A 17,807-nucleotide genomic window follows, 5' to 3' on the forward strand; every position below is an offset into this window, starting at 1 on the left:
AGGTAGGTCTCTTCAGGGCGTACGAGTACTTTGTTGCAGTGGGGCTTAGAGCAATAAGAGAGAGACAATTTAAAAGATATGAAAATATCTTTTACTATAAGTAAAACAGAAGTGAAACAAACAATGCATACAAAAATTTACAGAAAAATATTACAATAGCAAGCTGGAATCATGTGGAAAATAAACAGGGATAAAAAGAGAAATACTATCTTGGATTTTGCCTATGCAAAATCCAGGCACAAACTTACGTTCCAACGGACAGCCTATCGGCGATGTGACCACAGGGCAAAAAGCTCCCCTCTCCCATTGCGCACTGACCCTTATGCCCCATTCTGTGGCAGGGTAAGTGGGGTTGGCCCAGCCAATTGCTGGCCAAGGGCTGCACGGTGGGTGTTCCTGAAGGAGGGTTTTGGGAGGGCTTATTCGCCCCTCCCTGCTGCTGGCCAGGCTACTTTTCCCTAATTTTACAAAAGAGGCCCATAACTTTGCCGGCGTAATAAATATGAAAAGCCGGGCACTTGTGCGGGGTCCCCCATGAATTTATGGACGATTCTATGGGTGACACCCCACCTCTCTCCCCTCCAGGTGACTAGTAACCCATTCCCCAGTCTGGGAAGACCCCAGAGCTGCCAAGTTTGGACTCTCCTGGTTCCTCTGGGTGAGAGGTGCACTTTGAGGGTACCTACATTTTTGGGTCATAATTCCATATAGCCCCAATATGCTTTTTGGGGTTCTCAGAGCACGGTTCACATGTCTCTCCTATGCGCTCCCCCCTCCCAGCTATCTCTGCTTCTGATGTGTAAATTGATCATGCTGCAAGGAAGGGCCAACTAGCATGTGTTTAGCTTTCATGGTTTCAAGGTGGGCAGGAGACGCATGGGCTGGGGTCTGTCCTTAGAAGATTTCCAAGGTGTGAGGTGATCTCAGCAGGGGGTGATTAGAGTCTGTGGTCTCCAAAGGGCTACAGGAACGACCATATATGGACGTCCTGTTCCCAGATTAGACGTGGTTAATTTTCTAAACTCAGTCATTTTTTAATAAGATCCGGACAGGGACGTGACATCGCGTCACACCATCCATCACCCTCCTGCACCCATCGCCCTCCAGGTAGGTTAGGGTCAGTGAGGGAGAGGCACCGTTAGGCAGGGATAGAAGGGAAAAGTTAGTTAGGAAAAAAAAAGTACTTTTATCTAAACTTTCTTTGTTCCAGCTTTCAGACCCCCCCTGCCACTTGCCGCCAGATCCACGTTCGCTTGTGGGACCGTGTGGAAAAATTAACGCGGCCTCCCTGCCCACCCCCTCCAGGTACCTATCCCCAGTAGAAACCTGTTGCTGGTCAGGTATAAGGACAAGAGGGATGTCCTTGTACTGTCCACAATCCACGGTAACAGCACCACCCCTGTCCCTGTGCGAGGTACCGCGGCAACGGTCCTCAAGCCCGATTGTATCATCGACTACAATCGGTATATGGGAGGAGTTGATCTCTCTGATCAAGTCCTCAAGCCATATAATGCCATGCGGAAAACCCAGGCATGGTACAAAAAAGTTGCGGTCTACTTGGTACAGGTTGCCTTGTACAACTCTTTTGTACTATCCCGAAGCGCTGGCAGCACAGGGACATTCCTCCAATTCTATGAGGCAGTCCTCAAAGACCTGATCTTTTTGGACCGGGAAAGAGCAGGCCGGAGTACCTCGGTAATTGGAGGCGCCCGGATCGTCCCTGGCCAACATTTTCCAGGTGTGGTCCCCCATACTGGAAAGAAGGGACAAACCCAAAAAAGATGCAGAGTGTGTCACAAGAGGGGATACGGAAGGACACCACCACTCAATGTGACACTTGCCCCGATCATCCGGGCCTCTGCGTTATCGATTGCTTCAGGGAGTATCACACTTCCATGGAGTACTAAATTTTTATAATCCCCAACAGTCCCCTAGAGAACATAAAAAACTATGGCTCTCAGACTTTGGAGACACGGAAACAATTTTTTTCCCTTTAAAAAAATATTAGTTTTAGTACAGGCATCCTCAAACTAGTAATTTATTGTTCTTTTTAGCTCCATATATCTCTACCCACAGTGACTCCACATCAGCGTTTTTGGTTTCCAGTTTTGAGATCCAGCAGAGGATCTCAAAACCGGGCCCAAACTGGCCCATTCATTTTCAGTGGGGACAAAACTCATCAGGATGCATCATTTCCATTTTGTTGTGTTTTGTGTCCGGTCTGCAAAACTGAATAAACAAAAAAAATACAGTTTGTTCAGTTTCTATTTAATACAACTGGTTCAGGACAAAACAAATGGATCCGGATGTATTAAATGAAACTGAAGCATTTTACTCAGGTTTTGAGATTCTGTGCCGGATCTCAAAACCTGAATAGAAAATGCTGATGTGAAAGTAGCTAAAATCTGACATTAAAAATGGATGGATTTGATTGGCAGTTATTTCTAGACCCACCCTTCTGAGAACACCCCCACAGGATGGCAGGGCTCCAGCTAAAATAATGTCCCTCATAGTGTAGCCATTTATTTTTATTTTTAACTGCCCCACTTTTTTTTTTTTTTTTTTTTTTTGGCGTTCACAAAAAATACCTCACCTCATCCACTTGATCGCGCTGCAGCAGTCTCTTCTTTCTTCATTGAACAGGAACTGCTGAAGGACCTCCAATGTGCACTATGACATCACAGCACGCTCCAATGTAGTTATGTCATCATGCATATTGCAGATCTTTTGGCAGGTTCCACTCAATGAAGAGAGGAGAGACTGCTGCATTTAACCCCTAAATGGCCATATTGTTAGTGTACCCATTTTTAATTAATTAATTAATAAATTTGGGATGTGCACAGTATGGTAGGATGACGTCACAGGGCCGCGACACTTTGTGCGCGGTTACGTGTCATCAACCGTATCACATGACCGCGTGAAGATCATGTGACCTAACGTGGTCACATGGTCCTCTGGACGCCGGCGTTACATCCTGTAGGTCATTTCCGGCGTGGCGGCGATGACGGATAAACCAGCAACAAGTGGTATTCATTGATTGGCCGGCATCTGTATATGACGCTACCCCCAGACAAAGGTACTCCGAAACGCGCGTTGGGGTTGGCGCCATCCTGGAGGAGACACAGTATGGGTAAATGTCCAATGTTCTTTCTATTTATGAATTTTTTGCATATGCATTTTATTGATTAATCATGTTGGACGAATATGGACCTGTATCCACTGTATGTTTCCTCCAGTGATGTCGTTTTTATCTCCTGCACCAATTTCTTTTAATCATGTTTGTAATGCATTGTGATTTTTGTAATAAAGGATTCAATTTAGTATAAGCGGTCTGGCATTTTTCTATGTAGGTTATATACACTGCTCAAAAAAATAAAGGGAACACTTAAACAACACAATGTAACTCCAAGTCAATCACACTTCTGTGAAATCAAACTGTCCACTTAGGAAGCAACACTGAGTGACAATCAATTTTGCATGCTGTTGTGCAAATGGGATAGACAACAGGTGGAAATTATAGGCAATTAGCAAGACACCCCCAATAAAGGAGTGGTTCTGCAGGTGGTGACCACAGACCACTTCTCAGTTCCTATGCTTCCTGGCTGATGTTTTGGTCACTTTTGAATGCTGGCGGTGCTTTCACTCTAGTGGTAGCATGAGACGGAGTCTACAACCCACACAAGTGGCTCAGGTAGTGCAGCTTATCCAGGATGGCACATCAATGCGAGCTGTGGCAAGAAGGTTTGCTGTGTCTGTCAGCGTAGTGTCCAGAGCATGGAGGCGCTACCAGGAGACAGGCCAGTACATCAGGAGACGTGGAGGAGGCCGTAGGAGGGCAACAACCCAGCAGCAGGACCGCTACCTCCGCCTTTGTGCAAGGAGGAACAGGAGTAGCACTGCCAGACCCCTGCAAAATGACCTCCAGCAGGCCACAAATGTGCATGTGTCTGCTCAAACGGTTAGAAACAGACTCCATGAGGGTGATATGAGGGCCCGATGTCCACAGGTGGGGGTTGTGCTTACAGCCCAACACCGTGCAGGACGTTTGGCATTTGCCAGAGAACACCAAGATTGGCAAATTCGCCACTGGCGCCCCCTGTGCTCTTCACAGATGAAAGCAGGTTCACACTGAGCACATGTGACAGAGTCTGGAGACGCCGTGGAGAACGTTCTGCTGCCTGCAATATCCTCCAGCATGACCGGTTTGGCATTGGGTCAGTAATGGTGTGGGGTGGCATTTCTTTGGAGGGCTGCACAGCCCTCCATGTGCTCGCCAGAGGTAGCCTGACTGCCATTAGGTACCGAGATGAGATCCTCAGACCCCTTGTAAGACCATATGCTGGTGCGGTTGGCCCTGGGTTCCTCCTAATGCAAGACAATGCTAGACCTCATGTGGCTGGAGTGTGTCAGCAGTTCCTGCAAGACTAAGGCATTGATGCTATGGACTGGCCCGCCCGTTCCCCAGACCTGAATCCAATTGAGCACATCTGGGACATCATGTCTCGCTCTATCCACCAACGTCACGTTGCACCACAGACTGTGCAGGAGTTGGCAGATGCTTTAGTCAAGGTCTGGGAGGAGATCCCTCAGGAGACCGTCCGCCACCTCATCAGGAGCATGCACAGGCGTTGTAGGGAGGTCATACAGGCACGTGGAGGCCACACACACTACTGAGCCTCATTTTGACTTGTTTTAAGGACATTACATCAAAGTTGGATAAGCCTGTAGTGTGTTTTTCCTCTTAAATTTTGAGTGTGACTCCAAATCCAGACCTCCATGGGTTGAAAAATTTGATTTCCATTTTTAAATTTTTGTGATTTTGTTGTCAGCACATTCAACTATGTAAAGAACAAAGTATTTCAGAAGAATATTGAATTAACTCAGATCTAGGATGTGTTATTTTTGTGTTCCCTTTATTTTTTTGAGCAGTGTATATTATGATGGCTGCCACAGGCTTAATTAGTTACTTGAATAAGTTATCATCCCACGGTTGGGGTATATATCGGATGTTGCACTGCTGGAAATAGTAAAGTCTCAAGGGAAACCCATATGAGTGCTTTAGGGCCCGCTAATATTGGTGCTAGTTGAGTAAGTCTCGCTGCTATATAAGGTACAGACATGACTCCCACTTTTTTTATGCAGGAGCATGAGATTTTAGTTTTGCATGGACGTTTGAGATCAAATAAAAGAAAAAATTTCTGCAGGGTTTGCATAGCTTGTTTTGGGAGGGTTCTGAATAGGTAAAGGATTTTAGGCAATAATACCATCTTTACTGAACGTATTCTGCCCATCCAATACGGAAAATACGGGCAGTCCCATGTATGCAGATCACAGTTTAATTGCTTAAACATTGGATTATAGTTAGTTTTATATAAGTTATCTATGTTTTTTGTAATTTTAATGCCAATATAGGGTATATAATGGTTTCTAAAGTTTAGCTCGATGAGTTTCTGGGTGTGTTAAGGGGTGTTACAGAAGAGAACATCGGATTTGCACGTATTAATTTTGAGACCTGATGTCTTGGCAAACTCGGTCAATACTCTCATTAGGTTAGGGCGAGAGGTAAGAGGGTTTGTTAGAGTCAATAGCGGATTGTATTTGATATCAGGTTTTTTTTTGGGGGATGGCGATTGCTAAGGGCTCCATCGCAAGAGCAAACAAGGCAGGGGAAGTGGGCAGCCCTGTCTTGTGCCTAATTCAATATGAATAGGTGAAATTGTAGTAGAGGGAATTTTCAGGTAGACTGTTTGGTTAGAATATAGGATGCCAATTGCTTTAAGAAAGGAGTCTCCAAATCCCTATTTGCATTTATGACTATGACAGGCTATCGAATGCTTTTTCTATGACCAAAGCTAGGACTGATAAGGCAACATTGAATAACATTTTATATTTTGCATACGTTGTCGGGAGTTTGTCTTCCTGGGATAAACCAACTAGATCCCTATGAACAAGGAAGGGAAGACCGGAATTGAGTCTACTGGCTAAAATAGAAGTGAGAAATTTTTAATCTATATTCAAAATGGAGATGGGATGATAATTAGAAACTAAGGTAGTGTCTTTGCCAAGTTTTCGAATAGTGCTGATTAAGACTGTGAGAAAGTCCCTGCAAGATGTGTTTGTATAACTTAAGTAGATGAGTCGTAAGTCAATGCATTCATTTCTTATAGTATTAGTGTTTGACATGTTTAATTGCCCATTCTCTCTCTTCCTGTGTAATATCAGCATTTAATTGGTTATATGCATCTCTCTATTTGGTTGGTAGTTGAAGATCTAAGAAAGAGTGGGAGATGGAGTCGGAATGCGTTACTTGAGCTTTATACATATTGCGATAATATTTGAAGAAGGAGGAATATATCTTATCTTATTAGGGTTGGAGGAGGTGACCTGGTCGAATTAGAATTTTGTGGACCATGTTTAAAGGGGTTATCCCATCCTAGACAATGGGGGCATATCGCTAGGATATGCCCCCATTGTCTGATAGGTTTGGGTCCCATCTCTGGGACCCGCACCTACAAGGAGAACGGAGCCGGGGAGAGTTGTGGCTGGAGGACCCCGGGTTTCCCGGGGTCCGTCCACCACCAGGCGCAGCTCCCCGCCTCTCCCATTGAAGTGAATGGGAGCGCACAGCGCATGCGCGGCCACCGCTCTTATTTATTTCTATGGGGCTGACTGAAATAGCTCGGCTATTTTCGTCGGCTCCATAGAAATGAATGGAGGGCGGCTGCGCATGCGCAGTGCGCCCTCAACTTTCTCCGCTCCGTTCTGCTTGTAGGTGCAGGTCCCAGAGGTGGGACCCGCACCTATCAGACAATAGGGGCATATCCTAGCGATATGCCCCCATTGTCTAAGATTGGATAACCCCTTTAAAATTTGTCGCTCCCTTAGTTTCTGTGCTAAGTTTGTCGGCCAATTGAAAATACATGGCTTGTGTCCACGCCGTGGCTCTTTCATTTTTTGTGCGTCAATAAGGCATTAAGCTCAAGTCTATTGTCTCTAATAGCTTTTTGCAAGTATCTGGAGGTATTTCTTATATATGCTAATTCAAGTTTTAATATTTTGTATTCTAAATTATCTTGCGCTTTGGATCTCTCCTTCAGCCTTGAGGCCTGTGAGATGAGAACCCCCCCCAATGACCGGTTTGTGGGCTAGCCAGCGGATATCTGGCGCAGCAGGAGTTGAGGCATTATGCTGAAAATAATGTGCTATTGTTTCTTTAATTTTAGCGGTTATTTCAGAGTTTCTGTAATGTTTCATTAAGTATCTATGTGTAGGGGATTTTAAATTTAGGATCCAGAGTAAGTTCGGTTGTAATTCGACCATACACATAATAAATGTCTAGAATCCACTAAGCATGGAAGCTTGATCAAGATAGCGTGAGGGTTTGAAATGTCTTCAGCAGGTCTTTTTTTCTGCTTTTCAGATCTAGTCTGGGAGGGAGTGGATGTTGAATCAATAGATGGCATGGGTTCAATGTAAAACTTAAAGGGGTTGTCTCACTTCAGTAAGTAGCATTTATCATGTAGAGAAAGTTAATACAAGGCACTTACTAATGTATTGTTATTAACCATATTGCCTCCTTTGCTGGGTGGATTCATTTTTCCATCACATTATAGGGCTGTTTCACACGAGCGGATGCCGTGCGTGACATCCGCTCCGTGAATGACAGCCAAGACCCGATGCAGACTGCAGAAGCACGGAGCATTAACATGATTGATAATGCTCCGTGCCTCTCTGTGATCTCTTTACTATGAAATCACAGTGAGATAAAGTTGTCACTGTGATTTCGTAGTAAAGAGATCACAGAGAGGCACAGAGCATTATCAATCATGTTACTGCTCCGTGCTTCTGCTGTCTGCATCGGGTCTTGGCTGTCATTCACGGAGCGGATGTCACGCATGGCATCCGTTCGTGTGAAACAGCCCATACACTGCTTGTTTCCATGCTTACTGACCACCCTGCAATCCATCAGTGGTGGTTGTGCTTGCACAATATAGGAAAAAGCACTGGCCTATGTGCACTCCCATGGTCCCAGCCACCAGAGAGGCTAAGGCTGGGTTCACACGGGCGTGCCCGGATTAGGTTCGGATGCGGCCCGGTGCATTGCGGGAAACCCGCGCAAGTAGGAATGCAATTGAAGTCAGTTTTGACTGCGATTGCGTTCCGATGTTCAGTTTTTATCGCGCGGGTGCAATGTGTTTTGCACGTGCGTGATAAAAAACCGACTGGGGTACCCAGACCCGAACTTCTTCACAGAAGTTCAGGTTTGGGTTCGGTGTTGTGTAGATGTTATTATTTTCCCTTATAACATGGTTATAAGGGAAAATAATAGCATTCTGAATACAGAATGCATAGTAGGTGATCAATTGAGGGTTAAAAAATAAATAAAAAAATTAACTCACCTTCTTCTCTTGTTCGCGTAGTTCCCGGTCTCTTCTTTACTTCTTAAAAGATGAAAATACCGGCTAGGACCTCTGGTGACGTCAGATCACATGCTCCAATCACATGGTCCATCACCACGGTGATGGACCATGTGATTGGAGCATGTGATCTGACGTCACCAAAGGTCCTTTAGCCCACAGCTCATCATTAAAGACGTAAAGAAGAGACCGGGAACTACGCGAACAAGAGGAGGTGAGTTAATTATTTTTATTTTTTTTAACCCTCAATTGATCACCTACTATGCATTCTGTATTCAGAATGCTATTATTTTCCCTTATAACCATGTTATAAGGGAAAATAATATAGTGAATAGACTGTCACCTAGCAACCATGCGTGAAAATCGCACCGCATCCGCACTTGCTTGCGGATGCTTGCGATTTTCACGCAACCCCATTCACTGCTATGGGGCCTGCGTTGCGTGAAAAACGCAGAATATAGAACATGCTGCGATTTTCACGCAACGCACAAGTGATGCGTGAAAATCACCGCTCATCTGAACAGCCCCATTGAAATGAATGGGTCGGGATTCAGTGCGGGTGCAATACGTTCACCTACCGCATTGCACCCGCGCGGAATACTCGCCTGTGTGAACGCAGCCTAACACTTTCACCTATAGTGTGCAAGCATAACCTCCACTGATTGATTGCAGGGTGGTCTGTAACCATGGAAATGAGCAGTGTATAATGTGATGGAAAAAACGAATCCAGCCAGCAAAGGAAGCAATATGGATAATAACAATACATTAGTAAGTGTCTTGTATTAACTATCTCTACATGATAAATGCGACTTACTGAAGTGAGACAACCCCTTTAAGTCACTACACCAGATTAGTCTTGTGTATTCAAGTGGATGAGTTTATCGCATATAGTAAAAAAAAAACTCTATTGGGTTGTCTTTAGGAGCATATGTATTGACAATACATAGCTTATTATTGTACAATTCACCCAACAAAATCAAATAACTGCCTTGAGTAGATATTCTTAGTAACATGTAATGGGAGAGACTTTCGGATGAATGTGGTAACTTCTCTGCTTTAAATGATACATTGAGTGGTAATTCACCCTATATCTTAAAGGGCTTCTGTCAGCCCACTAAACCGTTTTTTTTTTTTTTTAGTAATAATCCTTACACTGCGATTTATGCATACATAAGTTAAATAATCATTTCTGTTCAGTAGAATTAGCTAAAAAGCGATTTTTAAAATATGCAAATTACCTTGCTACCAGCAAGTAGGGCGGCTACTTGCTGGTAGCAGCCGCATCCTCCGACCCTAATGACGCCCCCTCCGCATTGTGATTGACAGGGCCAGGGAACGGAATCGTTCTCTGCTGGCCCTGCCTGTTAGCATTCAAAATCTGGCGCCTGCGCCGCGGCCGTACCTATCTTCAATCTGCGCAGGCGCACTGAGAGGCGGCCACTCGCTCGGCCGCTCCATCCTCAATGCGCCTGCGCCGATGACGTCACATCTACACCCGGCGCAGGCGCATTGAGGAGAGAGCGGCCGCCTCTCAGTGCGCCTGCGCAGATTGAAGATACGTACGGCCGCAGCGCAGGCGCCAGATTTTGAATGCTAACAGGCAGGGCCAGCAGAGAACGATTCCGTTCCCTGGCCCTGTCAATCACAATGCGGAGGGGGCATCATTAGGGTCGGAGGATGCGGCTGCTACCAGCAAGTAGCCGCCCTACTTGCTGGTAGCAAGGTAATTTGCATATTTTAAAAATCGCTTTTTAGCAAATTCTACTGAACAGAAATTATTATTTAACTTATGTATGCATAAATCGCAGTGTAGGGATTATTAATAAACAAAAAAAAAAAAAAAAACGGTTTAGTGGGCTGACAGAAGCCTTTTAAGTTTTGGGTGAGAAGAGTTAGTAAAATGGGTAAAATGTCCAGTTTGTGTTTCTCATAGTCATTGAAAGCCTTCCTCCTTTTAAGTAGTGAATTAAACCCCCTGACATTGTGGCTTATAGTCTTACATATAGAATCAGGGTGTTAAATGCTAGGGTTGCAACATAGGAATATTCAGCAAAAATGGTGGCGTGTGCATAGTATGTAGGATCATAAAGGCCTGTATATTTTACCCAAAAAAAAGAAAAGGGACAGTATAATTTTGATGCAACAGAATAGGGTCGAATATGACCAACATAAAGTCGAGTTTGACCTGTAGATATTAGGTAGTCAAGCAGTATCACCATTCTTGTATCTTTAACCAGATAAGGCAACATGGTAATCCAAACAGTGACAGTGGTATGTAACTTAAAATCAGGATATTAAACCTATTATCTCACTGATGCTCCTTTAAGAATAGCATCCAAATCATATAACGATACGTATCTACTATGTTACAATCTGTAAGACCGAGCAAAATCTCCAATATTGGGAGCCTTTCTTGATGGTTTAGTTGCAAGAAATATAGGGAAGCCCCAGCGTTTTCGAATCTGCGCTTTCTGTAGGGCTATTGTGACTGGACTGGCGTATTTTACACCCTATAAGACACACCTGCCCAAAGAACACACCTAGGTTTTAGAAGAGGACAATAAGGAAGGAAAGCTTTATTTATCAGACCTCAGCTCAGAGCCCAAATTAGACCTCAGATCGGACTCCCAATGTTAATAAGACCCCCAATCAGGCCTCAGATCAGACCTCCATGTTAATAAGATCTCCATTCAGACACTCAGATCAGACCCCCAATCAGACTGGCATGCAAATAAAGACCCCTTTTTAGACACTCAGATTAGAACCCCAATGTTAAGACCCCTATACAGACCTCACAGCGAGCAACGGAGGACCAGGAACCGGTGAGTACAGACCCTGGGGAGTGCTGCATTCACTGCTTCCCCGTCCTCCTGTACTAATGAGCACTTCCATTATGGGAGCACTCATTAGTATTCACTACATAAGACGCACCGACATTTTCCCCCCACCTTGGGGGGGAATTTTTTTTTATGTCTTATAGGGCAAAAACCATCATCTAATTTTTGCGGGATTAGATGACGGTTTTATTGTCACTATTTGGGGTGCGTGTGACTTTTTGATCGCTTGCTGTTGTACTTTTTGTGATGTAAGGTGACAAAAATGGTTTATTTAGCATTTTTTATTTTTTACGATGTTCATCTGAGGGGTTAGGTCATGTGATATGTTTATAGAGACGGTCGATACGGACGCGGCGGAAACGTTATTTTTCCAAAAATTTTTTTTTCACTTTCTTTTTTGGCCCACTTTGGGACTTGAACTTTTGGGTGTCTAATCCTTTACAATGCATTCCAAAACTTCTGTATTGGAATGCATTGGCTGTATGAGTAATACAGTGAGTATTACTCATACAGCTTCCGGGGCCTGTGAGATCCAGGGGGCTGGATCTCACAGGCTCTTCACCTGAAGGCAGCGCAATGCCTTCCTTAGACATCGCGCTGCCTTCCATGCCATCGGGTCCCCCCCACAGCCGCATGGGGACCCGATGGCACTGCCGCCGCCACCCGCCGGATAAGGTAAATCGCCATTCAGCGGCGATCGCCGATACTGGGGGTCACGGGACCCCCCTCCCGGCGTTGTGACAGGATGCCCGCTGAATGATTTCAGCGGGCATCCTGTCACAATTAACCCCTGCCGCTGCGCAATGTCAATTTAAACTTCGGACGTACCGGTACGCCCTGGGTCCTTAAGGACTCGGGGAAACAGGGTGTACCGGAGTCCTTAAGGGGTTAAAAACTCAATGGCTGGATAAATGTTTTATTTTTATTTTTATTTTTTTCTTCCCATCCCCTCCAGAAAGTTATTAAAAGTTAATCAAGAATTTGAGAAACGACAACTTGTGCAATGGAAAAACACAAGCTCTCATACTGCTACATTGACAGAAAAAAATAAAAGTTATAACTTTTTATTTTTGGAAACAAAAATCGAATAAAAAAAATTGCTTGGTCGCCAAGACCAAAAATAGACTGGTCAATAGCGGGTAAACTATAAGATGCATTTTTGTTTTTCTTTTCCATTTTCTAAATTGTTTTGTATTTGAGCCCATTAGGTTTTATGAAAACCTTAAAGTATCTTTCATAAAGTTTTTTTTTTCTTAACTTTTAGGCAATTTTGTCTGGAACTGAATGGACTTGCGGTTAAGCTTCAGGTAAATATTATTGTGTTATTTTTACAGTCACTTCATCTCATATATTTAACCCTTTCATGCCCGATGACATACCTATTGTATGTTGTGAGCTCACGCGCTGAGCTTTCTCCATATTTGGTGGGTGCTGGCTGTATAATACACCAGACACTCACCAGCAGTGACCAGGATCAGAGTCTTCTTTTAACCCCTTAGATGCTGCTGTCAATAGCAACTGTCGCATCTTTAGGGGAAAAACTATTTGTTGCTGTGTCAGCCTGGGGCACGTGAAGGATGGCTGTTTCTGTATTTGCACAATAATTCTCTGTGAGGTTCCAGGCACACTCATTTAAGAAGATCTACATCCGGGGCTGCACACCAACCGCTCTCTTTGGGAACGAAATTCATTCCCATCACGTTTAGGCTGGGTTCACACGGGCGTTGCGGGAACATGCACGATTTTTGGTACCCAAACCCGAACTTCTTCACAGAAGTTCGGGTTTGGGTTACGTGTTGTGTAGATTTTATTATTTTCCCTTATAACATGATCATATGACGAACCATGTGATGAGCGCAGTGACTTATTAAGTTAGATTAAAATTAGACTCATAAAAAATTATAATAATTATAGGTGCGAAAATTTTAGCAAAAAAACGTACTAGAGATAGGACCGATTTCACTACCGGTAACATTAAATTTTGGCTTAAAAAGGTTGCCCTTTGAACAAAACCAATACAATATGAATCTGCCACTGCTAGTCCTAGTGACAGGTCCTTTTCCTCCTGGGCATCAAAGAAGAAGACAATTTGAATCCGCCACTATTCCTAGGCCTCTCCCAAATAGTACTAACCTTACCAACCCCACCACAGGACATTGCAAAACATCATCTCATTTTACTCTGACCAGGGAACCCACATTTTACAATAAACTGAATGAAAACCGTAATGACAAACAACAAAGATCCACCCGTCCCCAGTCCACTTAACCACCACATACCCCTAATGGAAATTCTCTTCTGGCAGACAAACCAGTTCAGATGACTCATTCATCTAGGATTCCCTCCACACCTGACACCCCAGACACACACTTCTTCACTCCACAAGCCATTCCGCCTTTCTCCAAAAAAAAAACATCCAGCTGAATCCATTCCCACTATTCCTTTAAATTTGTTTGATCCAGAAATATTATCTAAATGTGCCCCATTAGACCTTCCTCCCACCACCTTTTCACCCTTGACGCCAGAACCCTACATCATTCCATCCAACCATACTGCCACAACCTACCAACTTAGCCCACCCTCCCCATCTACGTCTACAGATCTGGAAGCAGACTCCCTTATCATGATTGTTGTAGAAATATTAATAGTTGTAATCCGCTCGAATCAAACTTTGTGTAAGGAAAGGTAAATCCCTATTCCCTCAACCGCAGTCAGTCAGTCACAGGTGTTACCATCTTGAATTCTTCTGAGCAACTCCTCCTTCCCCCTGCCCAGTCTATTTATTTTATTTACTCACAAAAGGTGTTATGGGCCAGCCCCTTTTACAAGGATGCAGGATGTGATGACATGCAGGAAGTGAGACTTGTCAAAGGACAGGGGAGGGCATCAATGTGGCTGGACAGTGCAATGCATACACCCCATCCCTGTATAAAGAAGGATGAGTCATGTCCATTGTCTGATCAGCCAGGTGGCCCCCCATCCCCCACCACTGTCAGCATGGATCCCATTCAATTCTGCTCAAAGCGACCAGTATCTAGTGAAGATCATTCTACTGGTTCTTATAGGTTTGAGACTATCTGCGAGACATTGCTACGGCTATTGTCCGTATACAGTTCGAGTATACCGACAAGGCAGATATGCATGTCTTAAAAGCAGATATGTATCCAGAAAGGGATAGCGAAGCCGCAGCAGAGGTATAATATATATCTCTCGTTATGCAGACTTCACTTCTCTAATGTGCATAGACATTTGAAGGGAAGAAGCCCAGTGCATTGTACTTAGTGCTTACAAACCGGCAAACGCACCCCCTACTCACTGAGACCACGTCTCCAAGCCCATGAGAAGGTTTTCATACTGACGGTTTTACCACTGGTCTCTATTCAACCCAAGTACCTTCTGCTAGAGCGTTCTTTGGCTAAATCAGACACAGGGAGACAGATGACAATCTATAAAAACACACACACATCCTAAGATAAAATGTCTGCATAATAAAATTTCCACAACAGTCCCTCCTCTTTGTCATATGCTCCCCAGTGTCCCTCGATGAATCTCTATCTTCTTCTTGTCTATAAAAAGTCCTGAATCCATAAAACAAATGATGGAAAACAGAAAGTCAATCTTGACACGTAGCTTCTTTTCTTCGGGAGGTGACTTAGGAGGTGGTGTTTCGCGTTGGTCGCCGGCTGGTTTGGAATCCTCTGCATCTGGCCCATGGTTTAGTCTTCAGGGTGTCTTGTCTGTTCAGGCTTCGGTAACTCGGTCGATTAGACATCAGGAACATCTCACTCCGGCGTATAGAAGGAATGGAAACAAAAAAACATAAGTACATGTCCTAGTTCCTTTCGCCCGGATCCAATGGAAAACCAGTGAGCCCCAAGACCTCCCAAAGCTTTAAAAAGGATTCTGACCCTCACTAGTCATAGCTCCGCCTCTGCCCTGCTCCTGTCAGTATGGGCCTGACCCTTGTCAATGGTGTCTGCTAGCCAGGCATAACCATACCACATCTCCGGGTCGCCTAGTTGCCTGGACACCTATACAGGATTAACAAGCGAGGAGCAGGAGCCAGAGCTAATATTAAACCTATAGCTGATATTACCCTCTAGGAATGTATCGTTATGTGCCATCAACAAATGCCTCCTTGTAACAAATAAACAAAAGTGATACTCTTCATTCTTTGACTTAGTTGAGCAGCTTCTTGCAATGACTGGTGTGGATCCAGTTGTCTCGTCCTTCGAACTTCAGAGAGGTTGGCGTCATCAGCAGCACCTGGAATGGCCCAAGATATCTAGTCTCTAGTCCCATCCTCGGATGTTTCTTTAGCACGACCCAATCACCTGGTTGACTAGAATGAACACTGGTTATCGAGTCTGGGTCCGGGTGATAACCTGTGGGGCTGCCTGGGGGCATGCCTGATGGAATAAAAGGGTTACAGCGGAACATTCAGGCCATGAATCGGCCGTGATTTTTACCTTCTTTGCAAAAATCTGACCCAAGTACCATCAAAGAAAAGGCAGTCGTGATGGTTCTCAAAGTAATTCCCTACTAGGTTAGAAATTGATTGACATTTGAGAGGTTAGAATGGTTAGTAAAAAGTTTGAAGATCGTTGTTTTCGGCACCACTTTCCCCCCTTTTCATCGTCCTTAAAACCAGGACTAAGAGAAGCTGGATTAAACATGGTGCATCGTCTCAAGGTTAGATGGAAAGATGAGGGAGGGATGAGAAAGAGAAAAGCGCTTCTCTTGGACTCTGCAGTCTTAGCGGGACGGGAGTACATGACAGTGTTAGTTTGCGCTGTCTGGGACTTTTGAATGCCCTGTTGCTGGAGATCGATGGATTCGTGCAGCCACAGTTCTTCTTTCTGGAGGGAACCATGGCTTTGGTAGTCTAGTAGGGAATATACAGACAAACTTTTTCCCAATCCAGACCTCAAAGGTCCCTTCTTTGGGGATGGTCCACTCTGAACCTACATTCCCTTGGTGCCAATCTTTTAGGGGCTTAACAACTCCTCCTCCATAGATGGATTTCATGTACTGCTTGGCTGTCCTATAGTCAGAAGTGGTACCCTTCTGTTCCCTAAATTTCCCTAAACCCATGCTCGAGCCTTCTAAAAGTAGGTGCGTCCACCTCCAGTGTCCCGCGACACATGCTTGGACGGCTGCTACTCCCCTTCGTTCGCCTTTGAGTTGCCCTAGGGTTTCTTGCACCGACACACGGACTCCGTTCACCTTAGTTAGACCTCAGGAAAAGGAGTAGCAGCGTGAGGAAAAGGGCTCTCGCCGACACACGGCGGCCCTCTGAGTCTCCTAATGAGATATACCAGCCTCTGTTTTGGCTCTGAATAGTGACCTGACCACAGAATAGGGCTTCCAATTGACCTGGAGTGGAAAAAGGGGCGCACAGGAAACAAACACACAGTACTCCTGTGGGGAAAGGGGTTACTCACACAGCTATTGGTATGCCCGGGTGATATATATCACCTTGTCTCCTTAAAAAAAAGCTCATACTTACTTTCCTTTGCCGATATGATTCTATATAGTCAAGCTGAACAGCACACAAAGCCCTTTTTGCAGTGACAGATCAAAAACCTCTCGCTCAGCAGCAACCCTTGAATTCAGACAGTAGTTCCCACACAATATCATGAGACCCCCAGTACTCCTAACCAAATCTACAGAGAAGAGAGAGGGAAAGAAAGAGAAAAGTGCCAAATATGCAAAAGGAAAAAATGAATAATAGACTAAAAATATAAATGGGTTAGTAAATAAGGAAAAACTGAAAAAAACTTGATTACATTAATAAAAACCTAAAAAATAAAAATGGATTAGTAAAAGCAGACCTGTAAAAAGGAGAGAAAAAAACAACATAGAAAACTTCAGTTACAGAAAGTCTTGCTATATACATTGAGATTCAGTAAAAAGTAAATGTTAACTTAAAAACTGAGACTCAAAAACAAAAACCCTTTGGAACACATACAACTTTATAGGACTGAATTAACAAATCAATGTCTTGGAGGGTTCACCTGAAACAGTACAGGAGAATTTCTACCCACCCAGTCATTGAAATGTTAATTTGCCCAGCCCCAAACCAGCTTCAGATTCATTTTACCAGAGAAGCAGGATTTAACATTACAAGGTCTCAAAACCGTTTTTTTTCTAGGGGAAGGGAAAAATCTATTTAAATTAGGTCTTGGATAAAGACCTTAATTTCAAATTTTCACATTTTAACCGTTCATATTGGGATTTAAAATCTGCTTCATTGATCAATGACCTTGGCTGTCCCTGGGTTCTCTGCCTTTGCAAAGAACCATGTCTGGGACCATTACCCCACCTTGCTGAATAAACCACTTTACTTCTAGGTGTGGTTCTGGGGTACTTATACCTGTGTCGTTACAATATCGTGCAATGTGCCCGTATTCCCTGCATGCAAAACAACGAATAGCTTGTCTCCCTGCACAATACCTTGTCTGGGCACATGGTGATTTGACTTAGTGCACAACATTAACCATCCTAGCATGACTAGATCCCACACTACTATCTGTATTGAGTCCACTTACCA

At 44.2% G+C, this 17,807-nt stretch overlaps 1 protein-coding gene across 1 annotated transcript in view; it reads left to right on the forward strand.

Moving 5' to 3' along the window:
- Window positions 1-17,807, forward strand: part of LOC121007852 (MOB-like protein phocein) — a 203,742-nt gene that overhangs the window by 126,207 nt on the left and 59,728 nt on the right. Inside the window, exon 4 of the mRNA XM_040440102.1 lies at window positions 12,519-12,561. Coding sequence (XP_040296036.1) covers window positions 12,519-12,561 — 43 coding nt within the window. The remainder of the gene's footprint in view (window positions 1-12,518; window positions 12,562-17,807) is intronic.

The sequence above is a fragment of the Bufo bufo genome, chromosome 7 (assembly GCF_905171765.1).
Source record: "Bufo bufo chromosome 7, aBufBuf1.1, whole genome shotgun sequence".
NCBI lineage: Eukaryota > Metazoa > Chordata > Amphibia > Anura > Bufonidae > Bufo > Bufo bufo.